The 18037-nt window shown below is 37.7% G+C and overlaps 1 protein-coding gene across 1 annotated transcript in view; it reads left to right on the forward strand.

Moving 5' to 3' along the window:
• GFPT1 (glutamine--fructose-6-phosphate transaminase 1) overlaps positions 1-10477 on the forward strand; it is a 53134-nt gene extending 42657 nt beyond the window's left edge. Inside the window, exons 15-19 of the mRNA XM_032410813.1 lie at positions 4682-4796; positions 5064-5191; positions 5963-6130; positions 6760-6921; positions 8214-10477. Of these exons, the coding sequence (XP_032266704.1) occupies positions 4682-4796; positions 5064-5191; positions 5963-6130; positions 6760-6921; positions 8214-8258 (618 nt within the window). The 3' untranslated portion in view covers positions 8259-10477. The remainder of the gene's footprint in view (positions 1-4681; positions 4797-5063; positions 5192-5962; positions 6131-6759; positions 6922-8213) is intronic.
• The last annotated feature ends 7560 nt before the right edge of the window (positions 10478-18037 follow it).

An 18037-nucleotide genomic window follows, 5' to 3' on the forward strand; every position in this document is an offset into this window, starting at 1 on the left:
TTTTTTTGATTTCTAATTCTATTGTTCACAAAAACTTCAATTTTCTCAACATTTTATTAAATTTATTTTTAAGATTTTTTATTTATTAGAGAGAGCACAAGGTGGGGCTGGGAGCAGAGGGAGAGGGAGAAGCAGACTGCCCACTGAGCAGGGAGCGCAAAGTGGGGCTTGATCCCAGGACCCTGAGATCGTGAGCCGAGCGGAGGGAAGCAGATGCTTAACCATCTGAGCCACCCAGGCGTCACTTCTCAACATTTTATTATGATTATTTTCAAACACACAGCGAAGTTAAAGGAATTTCATATTAACACCCATATACCCATCACCTAGATTCTACCATTTTTTTCAGCTCTGTTGAGGTATAAATTTCACCACCGTAACATTCACCAATATTCAGTGTATAGTTTTAGTATTTGGCTGTGTAACTGTCACCACAGTCCTGTTTTAGAAGACTAACTCACTTGAAAAAAGTTCCTTTTTGCCCTTTTACAGTCAACCCCCACTCCTACCTCTCAGCCTCAGCCCGAGGCAGCTACAATTGCTTTCTCTTGCTACACTATGTCATCTTCCAGAAATTTCTTATAAATGGGATTGTATAATACAGGTCTTTTGTGTCTGGCTCCTTCTGTTTAACATATGGTGAAACAAGGGTTTCACCATTGATGTTTTTGAGGTTTTTTTTCATGTTGTTATTTCTAGCAGTAGCTCCCTTTCTTGCAGGTCCTTTTTTAAAAATCTTTTTATTTTGAAATAACTATAGGGTTTATAGGAAATTGCAAAGATAGTAGAGAAGTCCATGTACTTCTTACCCAGTTTCCCCCAATGGTTATGTCTTTTTTTTTTTTGGTTACATCTTGTATAAGAAAAAAAAGCATCTTTTCATAGCACATATTTTAATTAATGTCTTTAAAAAAATAGCTCCCTTAAAAATTTTAGTAAGTATGGCAGTTTAGTCTTACTTTAATTTTTCTTGGACTCCAAAGTAATTTTGTTTTCTTCAACTGCCTTAGACATTCTGGGCTTGGAGTTACAAAAGTTTTGCAATGTTTAGTCATAGAGCGTTTCTGAATGGCAAATATAAGTTTATATGTTAATAGGTGATCAAAGAAGTTCATCATTGGTCCTAATCCCTGGCCCTGTGATGGACCTAGCCTAAGAATTCTATAATCTTGTTTATAAATCCCGAACTTCACCTGAAAAACTCAGGGGTAGAGAGATTACTAAGTTTCTCATAATATCAGACCATAGACAGTTTGATATTTCTGTAAGAATTGATGGGCATAAGTGTGCAGATGTAGCAGTTTTTTATGTTATTGCAGGTGTTTAAAATTTAACCACAGTACTGACTTATGTTGATTTTTAAAAATAAACTGATAATAAGCTTTTGGCTGAATATAAAGTAAAACCAAGTTTAAAAGTTCAGAGTCAACATTTTCCTGGTGAATTCTTTCAAACCTCAGTAAATTCTAAGTGTGAGGTGTAACTTACTTTTCTCATAATTGGTTTTCTGGTATATATTGGTGAAATGAAAACCATGAAATTGGAAATTAAGCTGTAATGGAAATGCAATGGAAAAATGTATCTGTTAAAGCTATTTAATATTTATACTTAAAAATCAGTGTTGAGATGTCTTAAGTCCAAATAAGGAAACATTACTCTGTAGAGTAATATTTTTAGTCATGGGCTCGAGGAACTGGAACTCATCTGATTGGTTTGAGTTGGAAAGAGTTTAGGTATGCCAGGGGTCCCAGATACTGGGTCTCTCCCCCTGTCCTGATCATACGTTTTGTGATTAATTGGTTTATTGAAAAGTAAGCGTCAGTAGGAAAAGGTAGACTGGAAGGGATTGCAATTTAGAATACAGATGTGCTCATTAGCCTGAAGGCAAGAAGACTGCAAATCCACACTGGTGCTATGGGGAAAAAATCCCAACCTTCTGGTAGATCACATCATAGCACAGGGACAGGTAGCTGTGGAGAAATGTATGAGCAGCTGACCGCTGTGAGGCTCAGCAAGAGGAAGTAGGGAGTCTCATTTAACTACTGGGAAGGTCAGGAGCATTAGCAGATTGTGATTTCATTATACAGGAGGCTCATTATCCTCCTATTATGACAGGAAAATAGTCACTTATGAAGTGATTCCTTATCCAGAGAAGAGTAATAGAAATTCAGCTTATAATCTACAAGAAAACCCAGAATAAATTTCCTATGTTAAAATTATACATAATACTGCAGCTGGCCACACCACAATAGTCCTAATGATTCAATAATAAAAATATAAATAAGAAAACATATGCCTGAAATGTAAAATTTAGTTTCTTTAAATAGCTGGTGAATTAAAAAGGTATCAGAACTACTGTAAAAAAGACTTAGTATAGGGGTGCCTGGGTGACTCAGTCAGTTGAGCGTCTGTCTCTTGATCTCAGCTCAGGTCATGATCTCAGGTTCCTGAGATGGAGCCCCGCTTTGGGCTCTGTGCTCAGCAGGGAGTCTGCTTGAGATTCGCTCTCTCTCTCTCTCCCTGCCCCTGTCCCGCCCTGTGCGTGCATGCTCTCTCTCACATAAATAAATCTTTAAAAAAAAAAAAAAGTAAAAGGAAACCCAATAAAGCAGAAGGAGACTAATAATAGAGAAGAGTAAATGAAATAAGATTCTCCTTATTTGCAGTTGATATGATGGACTCCTGTAGAGCTTAAGAATAGCAAGTGAAAGATTTCTTAGAATGAGGAAGAATTCTGTATAAAGTGTTTTATATAAAATATATACAAATATTTTCTCTATTAACTGACAGTGGCTACTTCGAAGAGATATGGGGGTGTGTGTTTGGAGGCGGGATTCTATTTTCAATAGCCATAAAAATGCTTAAAAATAACTTTACTAAGCACTGTATAAGATGCTCCATAAACACTTGTTGAATAGATGAAAACTATATAACTTTATAGACTTTTAGGTTTTTACCACAGATTGATAGAAATACCATATTTCTGGATGGGAATATTGTTTTGTAAAGAAATGGCAGATCTGTGGGACAGAATCAGTTCTGCAACGTGACTCTAGGGTATCAGAGGACTGAGACTATAGGAAATGGCACAAGCCAATAGAGAAAGGGTGGGCGAAATGGAGGGAAAATTGGCTATTTATAAGAATAAAAACACAAGTTAACACCTTGCACTAAAATCAATTTCAGATGGACTAAAAAGAAAGAAATCAAAAAGAGACAATGAAAACAATAGAATTAAAATTTAATAATACTTAACTGATGTTAGGATGGAAGGATTAAGCTTAAAAATACTACTTAAAAGTTAAAAAAATAAAACTTTTAATTTAATAAACACCATTATAAAAGGTTTAACCCAAACTGGGAAAAAGTATTTGAAACATAACAGTAAAGACCTTCTTAACACCAGCTAAGAACAAACAAACAAAACCCAAAAACTCCAAGTCCAGAAACAAGAACATATAGTCACTTCTTAAAAGAGAAAACATAAATGGCTGATGAACATGAAAACAGTCTTTTCAGATTTAAGATATGTATGATAAAGTAGTAGTGAGAGACCATTGTCTAGCAGACAAATGGTATAAATTTATTAAAAAGATAGTTTTCAGTATTGCAAAGAATGTGGCAAAACACTCATCTCTCACATTCTCATACAGCTAATGGGAATGAAAATAGTCTTGGTAGTTGACTGCATGTTTTAAAACATTCACAGTTCTCTATCCTAGGAAAATAAATGTCTCTTAGTTCAAGCTTTTATCAGTAAAAGTTTGTTTTGAGCCTGTGTGTCAGGCATTATGCTGAATGCTTTACGTTGGTCTCATTTAATTCTCATGAGAATCTTGTAAATGTACCTTTAACAGATGGGCCATCTGACACCTAAAGAGATGAAAAACTACTCTGGTTTCAAAACTGCATATCAAACACTAGTAAACAAGAAAGAAGGCACTCTTCCTTGGGAAAGTGCTTGCGATTAAATTAAGAATAAGAGCAAGTTATAAAATTATACTTACCAATTAATTTTCTTAACCATTTAAAGAAAGAAGAAAGGCAGTAAAGATTAGGAGGCGGTATTCACAAATGCTATTAATACCATGTTATTAAAATGTAATTATTCGTAAGAATGATGATTATTCTTATTTCTACCCACTTTTCTACAATTAAGGTTAAAAAATTTTTTTTGAGCTGAACTGGAAAAAAAAAAAAGGTGGGAGTGAGGAAAAAGCAATAGGCAAAGGTGAAAAAAAAAATCAAAGAACAATCAAAAAAAAAAAAAAAACCAACAAGTACCTTAGGGAAAGTCCTTCAATGCTTTGCTTTTGACTTATATGAAAAACCTAATCTGGTTATGCATGTGCAGATTTACACTCTGCTCACCTTCCTTTGCATGTTTCTGTTCCTTTCTGAGGGTGTTAGGGATTTGGTAAGCATCCAGATTATAAGGAACTTTTGTATTTGGAAATAAAAGTTAAGTCATTTGTTCAAATTCAGAAAAGGAGAATAGTGATAGATTTCCCAAGTACTGGTTCAGTTTGCTGTCAGCTAGCACTGTTTTTTTTAAATGGACAATATATATTTATAAAACCAATGGGAGGGAATTCTTTATTTTCATCTTTTTTTTTTAATTAAAAATTCCAAGTTCTTAAAATGCAACTGCAACTAGTTCTGCTTTTCTGTGGTGTTCCAGGCTTACACCAGCCAGTTTGTATCCCTTGTCATGTTTGCCCTCATGATGTGTGATGACAGGATCTCCATGCAAGAGAGACGCAAAGAGATCATGCTTGGATTGAAGCGGCTGCCTGGTACGAAGATCTCACACAGTAGATTTTTATTGTCTAAGGGAGTGGCTAATGGGTGAAGTCTCTTCTTGTCCTTGAAGCTGTGGCTTTTAGCTACTTAGTCAAAAAGATCTTTCTTCTTTGGCACCTATGTGTTTAAAAATCCTTTACTGATATTACAGAATAGAAACATTGGTCTTTTGTTGGTTGCTGCCAATATATCATTGTTATTATATCGGTTCAGTTTATTGCCCTTTTTTCATAGACTTTGTTAATATTACTTCTTAACAGATTTGATTAAGGAAGTACTGAGCATGGATGATGAAATTCAGAAACTGGCAACAGAACTTTATCATCAGAAGTCAGTCTTGATAATGGGACGTGGCTATCATTATGCTACTTGTCTTGAAGGGGCACTGGTAAGTCTTCTCACTTATAATTATGTCTGTGGACTTAAGGACCTGGCACATAGTCATACTTTTAGATCCAGTGAAATAGGTGGGACTTTTGAAAATGTCTCTGTATTTATGCACTCTGATTTGTTATCTTGAGAAAGGGTCACACAATATTCAAAAGTGAATATCAAGAAAAGTACATTTTACCACCATGATTTGGGTTTAGCAAGTTACTTGGGTTAATTTGTTCTCCAAATGTTAATAAATAAAAGATTAAATTCTCTAGGTGTGGGATTTCATTGAAGTAAACATGAGGCAAGTAAAAGAACAGTTACAGAGTAATAGGAATATATTCATGATCACCTAAAATCTTCACAAAGTTTTTGTGGTTTTAAAATTTCTAATTAATGAACAAACTTCCAGTTACTTGTTGATAGTTCAGAAATAATCTATTAACCTATATTTACAGGTCAGAGGTCCTTTTATACTTTTGGATAAATAGTGACTTCAGACAACAGATTTTTTTTTAAGGTTTTATTTATTTATTTGACACAGAGAGAGATAGTGGGAGAGAGCACAATCAGGGAGCGAGGGAGAAGCAGTCTCCCCGGTGAGCAAGGAGCCCGACTTGGGGCTCGATCCCAGGACCCTGGGATCATGACCTGAGCCGAAGGCAGATGCTTAACCAACTGAGCCACCCACGCGTCCCTGGACAGCAGATGTTTTATGTAATATTTACGTAAGAATGGGTTTTTGAATAACAGACTGAAGACTAATCTAGTTCTTTCCTGTTAGAAAATCAAAGAAATCACTTACATGCACTCTGAAGGCATCCTTGCTGGTGAATTGAAACATGGCCCTCTGGCTTTGGTGGATAAGTTGATGCCTGTCATCATGATTATCATGAGAGATCACACTTACGCCAAGTGTCAGAATGCTCTTCAGCAGGTGGTTGCCAGGCAGGTAAGTATGGGCTGCTGGGAGGGCGCTGGGAATTATCTAAGAGTTGGGTCACTAAAGCTTATTTGAATTTCATGACATTTAAAGTGATAGACCAGTGCCTAGTGGGAGGCTTACAAAACATGTTGAAGTTTACGTGTGAAGAATCTGAGATACTCAAGAGTTTTGACAGGACCCAGCTCCTAGATCTCATAATAAGCAGAACCAAGACCAAAACTGAGGTCCTAGTCTCCAGATCCTCTCCTCTCTCTTAGTGTATGCTGCTCCCTTTTAAGTTAATATTCTTAAAAGTATATTTCAGGAGAAACTGGGTTTTACGTTAATATTACAGGTGTTATGCTTAACTGCATTTTCTTCAGATCATTTGGCTTTTCTATAAAGCCCTGAAGATATTACTGTCTGGTAACTGAGCTCGGTATTTCTCAGTTGTGTGAGTTTAAACAAATTACAGAATCCCACAAAGTTTCCGTTTCCTTGGCTGCAAGTGAGCTCAATCTGAGTTATCCCTAGGATTGTGAGTCAGGGAGGCCACGTGTATATGTGCAGTGCAGAATTTGCACGTTCATGTGCAACAGCTCTGCCTTTGCTTACCAGTGATTTTGTGTGTGTGTGTGTGTGTGTTTCTTTCCCAGGGACGCCCAGTGGTGATTTGTGATAAGGAAGATACCGAGACCATTAAGAACACAAACAGAACAATCAAGGTACCCCACTCAGTGGACTGCTTGCAAGGCATTCTCAGCGTGATCCCCTTACAGCTGCTGGCTTTCCACCTTGCTGTGCTGAGAGGCTACGACGTAAGTGATGGGCCCCTGGAGAAATCTTGAGTTCACGTTTTACCTGGTTCACTCTTAGTTTTCCTTCTAAATTTTTAGCAGTAGCATTTGAGAAATCCTTCAGATATTTATCTGTCACCTGTTACATTTGCACGGCCCAGTGTGTAGGTTACGTCATAACCTTTTCTTACCCGCTGAACCTGAAGGAACCTTGGAGCCTACCTCTATGATTGGAGATTTACCTCCTTGGGGAGTCTCCATGTGTTTTCTGTTTCCTTCTGGGTGGCTGGCAGTTCTTTGGGACGCCCCTGCACATTGCAGGATTTAGCATTCCCAGTCTCCCGGTCATCATGACAGCCCAACGTCCTGCTCTTACACACAAATCGTAAGTCACTACCGACTGGCATTTCTAGTAAGAAAGGATTTAACGTGGGGAATTGGGCTTAAACAGACATTAGATGGCCTGGGGAAAGGCAGGGGAGGGAGGCCCCTGTGCCATCCGCCAGGGTAGGAATTACAAGGAGCCACTACTGTTGGGGGTCTTGGCTGCTGTAGCACCAGGGTGGGCCACTGCCAGAAAGATTCGTGGAAGCTGTTGGCCAGTCTTACATTAGCTGCCTGAGGCCCGTGACCCTCCAAGTGGGCTGCCCCTTTTATAGAGGACCAGAGAAGCACTTCCTGTGCTGAACTGGCTCCTTTAGAATGCTTTTCCCTCATTTCAAGATTCTTAAGATACATTATTTGACTCTATTTTCTTTTTTTTTTTTTTTAAAGATTTTATTTATTTATTTGACAGAGACACAGCGAGAGAGGGAACACAAGCAGTGGGAGTGGGGGAGGGAGAAGCAGGCTTCCCACCAAGCAGGGAGCCCGATGTGGGGCTCGATCCCAGGACCCTGGGATCATGACCTGAGCCAAAGGCAGACGCCCAATGACTGAGCCACCCCGGCGCCCCTTGACTCTATTTTCTTCTTTCTTTCTTTTTTTTTTTTTAAAGATTTTATTTATTTGACAGAGGGAGCACAAGCAGAGGGGGAGAGAGGGAGAAGCAAGCTCCCTGCTGAGCAAGGAGCCCGATGTGGGACTTGATCCCAGGACCCTGGGATCATGACCCGGGCCGAAGGCAGCTGCTTAACTGACTGAGCCACCCAGGCGTCCCTTGACTCTATTTGTAATGTTAGTTTTTTGTAGTCTGTAATTAAGACGGTTGAGGAACATGTTGTTTTCTGGTTTTATACGCAAAAGTAATTTGCTTAGTCACTGCTCCTCTCACCCCAATCTATACAGTCTTTCAAATATTGCTTCTTTTGCAGGTTGATTTTCCCCGGAATCTTGCCAAATCTGTAACTGTAGAGTGAGGAGCGTCTGCAACTCTGGGCGATTGAGCAACACAAGACACCTTTTGTATTTAACACCTTGATTTAAAATTCACCCTTTGAAGCCTTTTTTAGTAAATCCTTATTTATATATCGGTTATAATTATTCCACTCAATTTGTGATTTTTGTGAAATTACCTCATATTTTTCCAGTAATTTGTGGGGGAGTTTAAATAATGGAATTTATATTGGAATTGTTACCACAGAGATTTAGCTCTCATTTTCTTTAAAGGATGCTGGGTGTTGGATTTCTGGGCCCTTCACTTCAGTCTGGGAGAATTGTGTGTTTTTAGAATAATTGGCCTTTGTTTTACCATGCTTCTATTCATTCAGCCCAAAGAAAGTGTAGTACATTTAATTTGGAATATCTAAAGCCAGTGGCAATGTATGCTAATGGTTGGACATTTAATTAAGGTTTTGTTAAGTTTACATATAAAGAGAAGATGCTGTGATTTGTTTTTAAATTTGTGTTTTGTTTTTAAATCAAACTGTAGAACTTAAAAACTGAAAGCTTTTCTTGGTGGGATTTCTATGTAAGTTAGGTTAACCTGAGTGTCTCAGACCTGTTGCTTGTTATCTGGAGGTCGAGTTAATGTAGGAAGCTCGAGTATGGTAGTACATTGGTTTTCTCCACTCTTAACAACAAGTATTTGCACAATTTCATAGCAGAAACTTTAAATTTGAGCTGCTTTGGACAACTGACAACATGTTTTTTCTTGTGAAGATGGGGGACCTCCAGGTGGGGTGTCCTACTCCTAGTTTTTCCATCTTCTAAAACTGATTTTTATTTCCTTGTATCTGTAGTTTTTTGTTTCATGTGTTTTTTTAAATGACTTGTTCTTTGAAATCACCACACAATGTTGCTGTCATATGTCTGAGATTAAATCAGTACTGATACATGTAGAATTCACCCCACAATGTTGCTGTCATATGTCTGAGATTAAATCAGTACTGATACATGTAGATTAAATCAGTACTGATACACGTAGAATGATGTAAATCAGTACTGATACAGTACTGATACATGTAATTTTTGTCCCGAGGAAAAATTTCCTGCAGTGAATTTTAACTTTTTACTGCCTTTTTGCATAAAACTAGTACCATCCTGCCAGTTGGAAGTTCTTTGTAGTTTGGAAGATTTGCAAGTCTTTTGACTAATCATTTATTTGACTGTAAAGGTATATGCTGAGCTAGGCTTAGAGAAAGCTGTATGCTTTACACTGATGCTAGTGAAGGATTGCATCGAATATAGTATTATTTCCTAGGTATATTTCTCTATTGTCTGTGTTCTACCCCTGAAATATATTTAGGAATGAAGAAGATACAAATAAGTAAAGTGATATCAAGGTGCCTTCAGCTGGTTTACGTCAGAAATGGAAATTAACAATTTAGATTAAAATAGAATAGAATATTAGTTTGACATCCAACATGTTGTGAGTAGTAATTTCTTTACGGGGCTTTTTGGCCAAATCTTGGGGGTTATAGGGCAGTGTGTTTGTGTTTTGGTGAAGTCCTTCTCTTTCTAGAGTTTTTGCCTTTCAATTGTGAAGGTAAGATATTTAGCATAATTATTTAAGTAAATTCATGTTTTTTCTTTGTGTTTGAATTTCTTGGTGAGTTTAAGATTTTCTAATAGCTATTGCTGCAAGGGGAGCACAGAATTCTGCTTGTGTATTAGGGTTAGAAAAATACTTTGCATATTTTGAGGTACTTTGGAAGGACTGTCCTCCTAGGTGGAGACTAGAAACCTGTTTGTTTTTAAAAATAAAATAAGGTTACTATTGATATCATATATATATGTAGCTACTATAGCTATATTTATCCATTTTAATTGTTTCTGAGATTATTTTGTTTAGGCCTGCTAGTTTTAGTATGTGTATAGTGTCATTTCTTATGTTAAATTAGCATTTTGTGTCTGTGATTTGTATGGGTTTGTAGCATTTCTTAATGGTCTGAAGTTTGAGTCAGCATTCTAAGTGAACAAATACGTGAAGTCAATCATTAGTTTTCAATTTCTCTTTTTCTCTTCCTCTTTGTCTGTCTGTCTGTCTGTCTCTCTCTCTCTCTCTCTCTCACACACACACACACACACACACACTTACACTTCAAACTAGGATAAGTTCTGAACTGGATATCAAAAGCTGATATTGAAGAACAAAGAAGTGATATTTTCCAAATAAACATGGTTTTTCCTTCTTGTCCCTTCTTGCTTCTTACTTTATTTAATGTAGTGATTTTAAAATGCTTTTATGTATTTATTATGAACACAAAAAAAAGATACTCTAATGAGGCAAATCACTAATAAGTGTGCATGTCCAGTTAAAATGAATGTAATATTAACAGATAAGAAAATCTGATTTTTCAAGAAAGGTATGCTACAAAAGGAGTCTTTTATATAAAAAGTTCTTTCTTGTAGTACATTTAAAGTTTAAATTCACTCATATGTAACTTAGAGTTCCTTACCTCAGCCATGAGCCCTTTTTAGGCTGGGGTCATGGGTAGCATCTCATACATGGCCCAGTAAGTGATGGTTACTTTGCAGTCAGTTGGCTTTTCTGTCTTTTTTTAATTCCCTGTGTCAGGAATGAATGGGAAGAGGAAAATTAATGTTCACTGTTTTTAGTGTGCTGTAATTGTGTCAGCATCCTTTTATGGGCAAGTCACTGTGCCAGGAACTGGAAAGGACATCTTGTTGAAAGCAAAGTCTGCTTGTCGGGCAGACTTATCAGTGGTGAAGACCAAGATCATTGCGAGGCATAGGGTGAGGGAGTGGAAAAGGGGAGGTGAGCTGGGTTGTTAAATAATGGTCCAAGTTTAGGGGCGTATAATGTTCACAAGAGGTGGAAGATGCATTTTGTAGAGTGCACTCTTACCGCACACTGCGTAGACCATCTATCTGTGGTACGCTAAGGAAGGTAAAGGCGAAATGCACAAGGGAGAAAGAAGCAAGCATCAAATACTACTCAAGGGGAGTGGACACAGGGTGGTGTGCAGCTGGGGCTGGGGGTTAAGAGAGCTAACACAGATTTTCTCTCTTAGTTTTGTGAAAAGTTGTTTCTAAGATGATACCGTCTTACCCTTCTGAATACAGGTCTGTTGACTTAAGCTAATCGTGAGGACAGGAGGAAAAGGAGCCCTGTTTTGTTTTTTTTTTTAGCTCTTTGGTAATGTTCATTTGGCACTTACTTATATTGTCTTCAAAGAAGGAAGACCAGCTGAAATGTTTGCTTTAACAAACATATTTTAAGAAGTCCTTTGGAGTCAGTGTTTTATCTGTTTAAAAACTTAGGATATACTGTAACAATAAAAGGGAAAGACTAATGTTAACTATTGTATGTGACAAGTGATTTTTCTAAAAAGCACAATGTCACTGAAAAGTATTTGTCGAAAAAGAAATCATAGCTCACATGGAATTTGTGAAGGCCAAAGAAATGGAAGGGAATGGTAAAGGAAGGTATTTTAGCCTTATGTCCACATATTTAGTGGGTTTTGTTTACCAGACTGCCAGATAAGAGTGTCTTCTTCATGAAAACGTACTGCAGATTACTTTCTTTGTTCTTCATGTTAGAATCTCAAGTTTAGAAGAATTAACACATCAGTTTTTTCTCACAATATTTAAGGATTATTAATATATCAGTATTTCTCTAGCTTGGTGAGTTTAACCATATCTTCAGATCTATGACATGACAACAAATAGGACTGATAACATTTGCTTTGAACCAATAATTTCCAGGCTTAAAATGAAAATCGTAGTTGACTAGCAAGATTGTAAAGTTATGCTGTATTAACTTGTAAGTCTGTAATAGCTTGATATCAATGTTATGGAATCTACCATAAATGATGGCTAATGAGAATGTTTTAGGAAATTCTTGAATTACCTTTCTTATGGTACTCAGAATGAATACAGAAATGATCCTGTTAGCTTTTTAAATGTTCTGTGGTTGACTTTTTGTGTTTTTTTTTGTCTTTTTCTTTTCTTTTTTTTTTTGCTTAAATAAAACTTTTGGTATTTGTTTAAATTATACTGCTTGTGAGCTGGAGATTTTAGAATCTTTGCTTTGTTTCAGTTTTCTGTTCTTTAAGATAAATGTGTAGTTTACTGAGCCATTTGGTCATTTCTTCCTCATGTCTTTTAAGTCCAATAACTCTAACCTTGAACTGTGAATAAATTACCAAAAGTTACTGAGAATTGCATTTTGAAGCAATTTGCCAATATTTGAAGTGTATACATGCTTGTAAGTGTGTTAAAGATTGTATTGCACTAAGAATGTAGCCAGTGTTTAGTTGTTAGTAAACTTTTCTGATGCTAGAATTCATTACTATTGCTTTTTAAAAGTAGAGATGATTGGATAAATATAATCAAAAGTTTCACATCTCCACTCCAACTTGCCAATTGTTTTAGAAAGGATCATTAGATAAAACAAAGGCTCTACTTTTTGATGTCATACTCCATAGATATTATACCTTCTCAAGTCTTGTAAAAATTTTTTGCGAGAATATTGTTTCTAGCGAATTTCTAGTGTATACAGTGATCAACAGCTTTGCGTAAGTGAATTGATAGTTGCAAAAGAAGGATATTTAAGATGGGTGAGTAGCAAGACTGCATGTACTCTAAAGTTTCTGTAGTATCTGGCAATCTGTTAATTATAGAACAAAGATTCCTTTTACAGGATCCTTTTATAAACAGCAAGCGAAAATCTCTATCCCTAGTGCTTACAGCCCTCGCTGTGTTCTGCAGGAGACAGAGTTATGCCAGGGTAGTTTGAATGAATAGCTGTGCTGTTTTGCCTTCTTGTAGATCCAAGCCCAGTCTAATCTCTGTCTCAGTGTTGCTGTGCAGCAAAGCCTGGGGCTGCCAGACAGCGTGGGTCATTTTTTCCATGGGCCACATTTTGGCATAAAATCCAGCTTTACTTTTATTAAACAGTTATCTTTGAATTCTCCTCAGTTGGCTAGGAGTATTTACTGAGTACTTACTAAAGGCCAAGAAATAATTTCCCTGAAAATTTAGAGGCCTGTTTTTCATTGGAGTGGCATTTAAGAAAAAGAAATTTTTAACTTTTTTGGATGAGGAAAAGAAGTAAGAGTTAAGTTTCTCTCATTAATCTGAAGGTAAATAGTTCTCGTTCATTTTACAAAATGATGTAGGAAAAAAATGATGTAGGAACTTTATTAGCTTAAACATCCTGGGGCTATAAACTAATCTTGTAATAATATACAGACAGGTTGCCAGGTTATAGGTTATTTAACCATCTTACCCTTCCCTGGAAGTATGTGTGTAATAAGATAAATTCATTATTCTCTTTTTGGTTAGCATATGTACAAGAGATTATTTCCAAGATTGAAAGGCCACGTTTTGAACTTCATACTAACATGATTTATTGGCTCAAATTCCAAGATTCACGTATGTGTTTTCTCATATGTATTTCTCCTAATGCTGTTATGTAGCCATATTTTCCTTTTCATATTTCAAGAGATTTTTGAAAATGAAGTATGGATGTACAGTTGAAAATATGGAATAAAAAATGGAGCTTGTAAACAATTAGAGAAATGCTTTTTGGATAGAGTTATAGTTCTTTCCTTCCACTCACTTATCAGTCTACCTCTGTTTGTATAAGATTAAAAAGACTGTTTATACATATTAGGATGAAAGCTTTTGGCATGTTTTCATATGCTTTTAATTTCTGCAGTATACTGAGTGATTTAGAAGCATCCAACAATTTAAAAGCCAGAGCCTTAATAAGGTGTATCCTGGAACTCACAGCTGTTGCACACCCTGGGGAGTCTTTAGGAGCTCATTTTTGCCTCTACCACTCAGCTTTATGTGTTCCGAAATGGAGGTGAATACAGCGAGGTCTTAGAAGGAGAATTGCCGGGATATTTATGGAGAATTCTAGATTCATTATACCTAAAGGGGAAATAACCCCGTGGTTCTTAGCTAATACATTCTTAATTTGTGGGATGCAGAAGTGGCTGTCCATTAATTTTAGGTTGCCCTACAACATCCAGGCTGCAAAGGTCCACATGTACCAGGGTCACTACAGTTTGTTTCTGCCAATAGCTCCTTTCAGGTGACACTCTTGTCCTCATAATGTCCTCACTGATGCCAGTGTGGCATTCTCAGTCATGGATGTTCTGTGGCAAGTTCAGTGTGAGATGGACTTGTTAGACAGCTTGGTCTTCAAACAGTGCCCCTAATGGGATGGAGAATTTCTGAGACAATGAACGCTGGTAGTTCCCGGGCAAGGGAAATAGTAAATTCAAGTTTCTGGTAGACTTGAATACAGGTAGCCCATTCGATTCATGGGGGCTTTTTTCCCCCTATTTGCTTTGTATGTAGAGTTGTTTTGAAATATTGAGCATATTTGCTTTGACTTTTATCTCTTGCTTTCCTAATTTTGTATTTATCCTTTGAATAAAATGTAAACCCAATATTGAATTTACTTTTACTGCTGCTATGTAGAAACCTAGGAACTGTGGGAAATCCTTGTAAGATTTTTATCTCATGTTCTTGGTTATTAACTTGGAGCCATGTATTGTTACTAAAGTCCAAAGTATTTATTTGTTTGAAAGAAACGAATTAACTTTAAAACTTCTTAATATGTAGGGTTTTTGTGTTTTTTGTTGTTTTGGGTTTTTTTTTTATGTTTAAGTGAAGTGGCCTCTGCAAACAGAATTGACTTTACTGACACAACATTAATAACTTAAGTGCTTTGAGTTATTTTCTCAGCAGAGACATATTTGTGTAAATTTGTTTGAGAATACCTGGTTCCAGGAGTGAAGGGGACAGAATCTGGAGTTCCCCAGAACAGACAAAAGCTAGCTGACTTGTAGACACATTGGTCTCCTCAACTTGGCCTTCCTGAAGGGTGACATTCCTATGTTAATTGTCCTCAGTTCCTTTGGGCTCAATATGCTGAAACTGAGAAAGGGCAGCTCTGAGAATGTTGACATCCTATCAGAAGATAAGGCTGATTTTTAAGTTATTTTTTATTTTATTTTATTTATTTATTTTTAAAGATTTTTAAGTAATCTCTACACCCTAGGTGGGGCTTGCACTTATGACCTCTGAGATCAAGAGTCACATGCTCCACCAACTGAGCCAGCCAGGTGCCCCTTAAGTTATTTTTTAAATTAAAGAAATCTGTCATGGCTTGGCTTATGCCCAAATAGGATGCCTCAAAACTTGGATCATTATTTAAATGGACAACCCTTCACAAAACAGTCAGTTCTTGCTTTTCCCTTCTTACCTTGCGCTGCCCAGTGTCCTGGGTACTCTAGGTCCATAGATCATATGAGAAGGGCTTGTGGACAAATGGGCTCTGCTTAAATGACACATAATATTTCTCATTGCTTAAGCACAATGACTTTGCCATAGGAGTTGCTTAATAAAATGCTTGCTGACCTTAAGTTACACTCTAGCATTTTTATTATTTTTTCTTTCAGTGCCTTTACTTGCTGAGTTACGAGTTTGATCAGGAAATCATAAATCACTACCAACTGGCATTTCTAGTAAGAAAGGATTTAACGTGGGGAATTGGGCTTACACAGCCATTAGAAGAAGGCCTGGGGAAAGGCAGGGGAGGGAGGGAGGCCACTGTGCCATCCGCCAGGGTAGGAATTGCAAGGAGCCACTACTGTTGGGGGTCTCGGCTGCTGTAGCATCAGGGTGGGCCACTGCCAGAAAGATGTTTGGAAGCTGTTGGCCAGTCTTACATTGGCTGCCTGAGGCCCATTAACCTGTCTGCAGTTTACCACCGGAGAATCCTTATTTCTACTTCTCTTTTCCAAATTCTGTACAAGTGGCTCTCGCTGGTGAAATCTAATTGGAACTCTGTGGCTAAGTATCCAGTAGAAGGGAGAACTTATATATCGACCAGTGCAGTTCACCCTTTGGATTACCCAGCATCTCTACTCACCCTTGTATCCATATGTAAATTTCCAAAGAAGAGAAAGAAGAATATCGTGGTTTTGCTTGACATGCTGCAACTATCCCTGTTGGAATAAAGACACACCCTCTTCGCAAGAAGAGAATATACATTTCACAAATTTCTCCCTATGAGATGTTCACTTTTCTCCCTTAGTCACAATCCCCCCTTGATATAAAAGTCATATAGTCTGGGACACCTGGGTGGCTCAGTCGGTTAAGCATCTGCCTTCGGCTCAGGTCATGATCCCAGGGTCCTGGGATCGAGCCCCGCATCGGGCTCCCTGTTCAGCAGAGAGCCTGCTTCTCCCTCTCTGCCCCTCCTCACTGCTCGTGCTCTCTCTCACAAATAAATAAAATCTTTTTTTAAAAAAAGGTCATATAGTCTTAAGTAGAATAATTAGAAGGGGGAGGGGGCAAAGTTAATTACATAAATGTATATATATCAAGAAAAGACAACATACTAAGCCCTCATTTGTACAACTAGTCAAGAGTATATAGTTTATGTAAATCTATACAAGTACACACACATACAAATATATACATTTTCTCTTCCATTACCCATTTTGTGTTCCCTTTGCCCTCAGCAAGCACCCAGGTCGTTATGACTCTTGGCCAGAACTTTTTGCTTCTCTCTCTTTTAGCTAGGTTGGGACCCTCCCTCCCTTCTCCATTCTTGTACCTAAATTGGGGGCCCATGTGTGTAGAAAGGTGGCAGCAGGAATTTCTGGCAATATTGTAGAGATAGCATGAGGAAATTCCCGAGATAGAAAAGTTAATGCTGGATAGAAAAGACAAAAGCAAACTCAAGGAAAAATTCTCCAAAGCAAAAAGTAAGAAAGCATTACTTGGAGAAGTATGGAAGCCCATGGCAAACCTGGGAGGGGGGCGTCTGTTGATCTCCCGGCGGCTAGATCTTTTCAATGCTAATGGGCTGCACATGGGGGCCAGGAGACAAAGCCACAGTCTGAAGAAAGGAGGGGAAGTCAGCAAAATGGAAAACATTCTTGGCAAAAGAGTAACCCAGGAAGTATGTCAGAGAGGGTTATGACGAGGGGAAAAAGCCTTGGTTGTGGTGGGTGGGGGATGAGTCTCCCACGGGAATTCCTTACCACAGCTAGACCCCAGGCAGGTTTTGTGTCCATGTTGGCCCCACCTGTTTGTCCTAAAAAGCCTCAGTCTGAGAGATTATTCACAGTGACCCTGAGTTGATGGAGCCCTCAGGCACCTGGCAGAAGCAAACCTGAATGTTCTGGAGCAATGAACTTGCAGTTACAAGCCTCAAAGGCTTCCCATGAGTATTCCAAGAAACAAGCTCAAAATGCAAAATCACAAACATGCTATCCTAAGTGAGAAAAAAATGACAAATGACAGAATCAAATTTATAGACTTGCTCTAAGTGGGAGAGAGATTTGACAAAGAAGAAGCTGTCCGGCATTTTGACCACAGAGGCAGATTCGGGAAGGGTACACAGCCACCAGAAGCTGAAGAGACAAAAAATGGATTTTTCCTTAGAGTCTCCAGGGGGAGTGTGGCCCTACCAACACCTTGATTTCAACTCTGTGATACCGATTTTGGACATTTGGCCTCCAGAACTGTAAGAGAATAAATCTGTTGTTTTAAATCACCAAATGTGTGGTAAATTACTACAGCAGCCGCAGGGAAACAGATTCAGAGAACTTGCACATCTTTTGTTGTATTTATTCCTAGGTACTTGATAATTTTCTTATAAATGTTATTTTTTAAAAAATGTACAAAACATTAAAAAATTTACATTTTCTAGCTCTTTTTTTGATGGTATAGAACATTCAATGAAATTCTGTATGTTGACTTT

This window comes from Phoca vitulina, unplaced genomic scaffold, assembly GCF_004348235.1.
Source record: "Phoca vitulina isolate PV1807 unplaced genomic scaffold, GSC_HSeal_1.0 scaffold12, whole genome shotgun sequence".
Classification (NCBI taxonomy): Eukaryota; Metazoa; Chordata; class Mammalia; order Carnivora; family Phocidae; genus Phoca; species Phoca vitulina.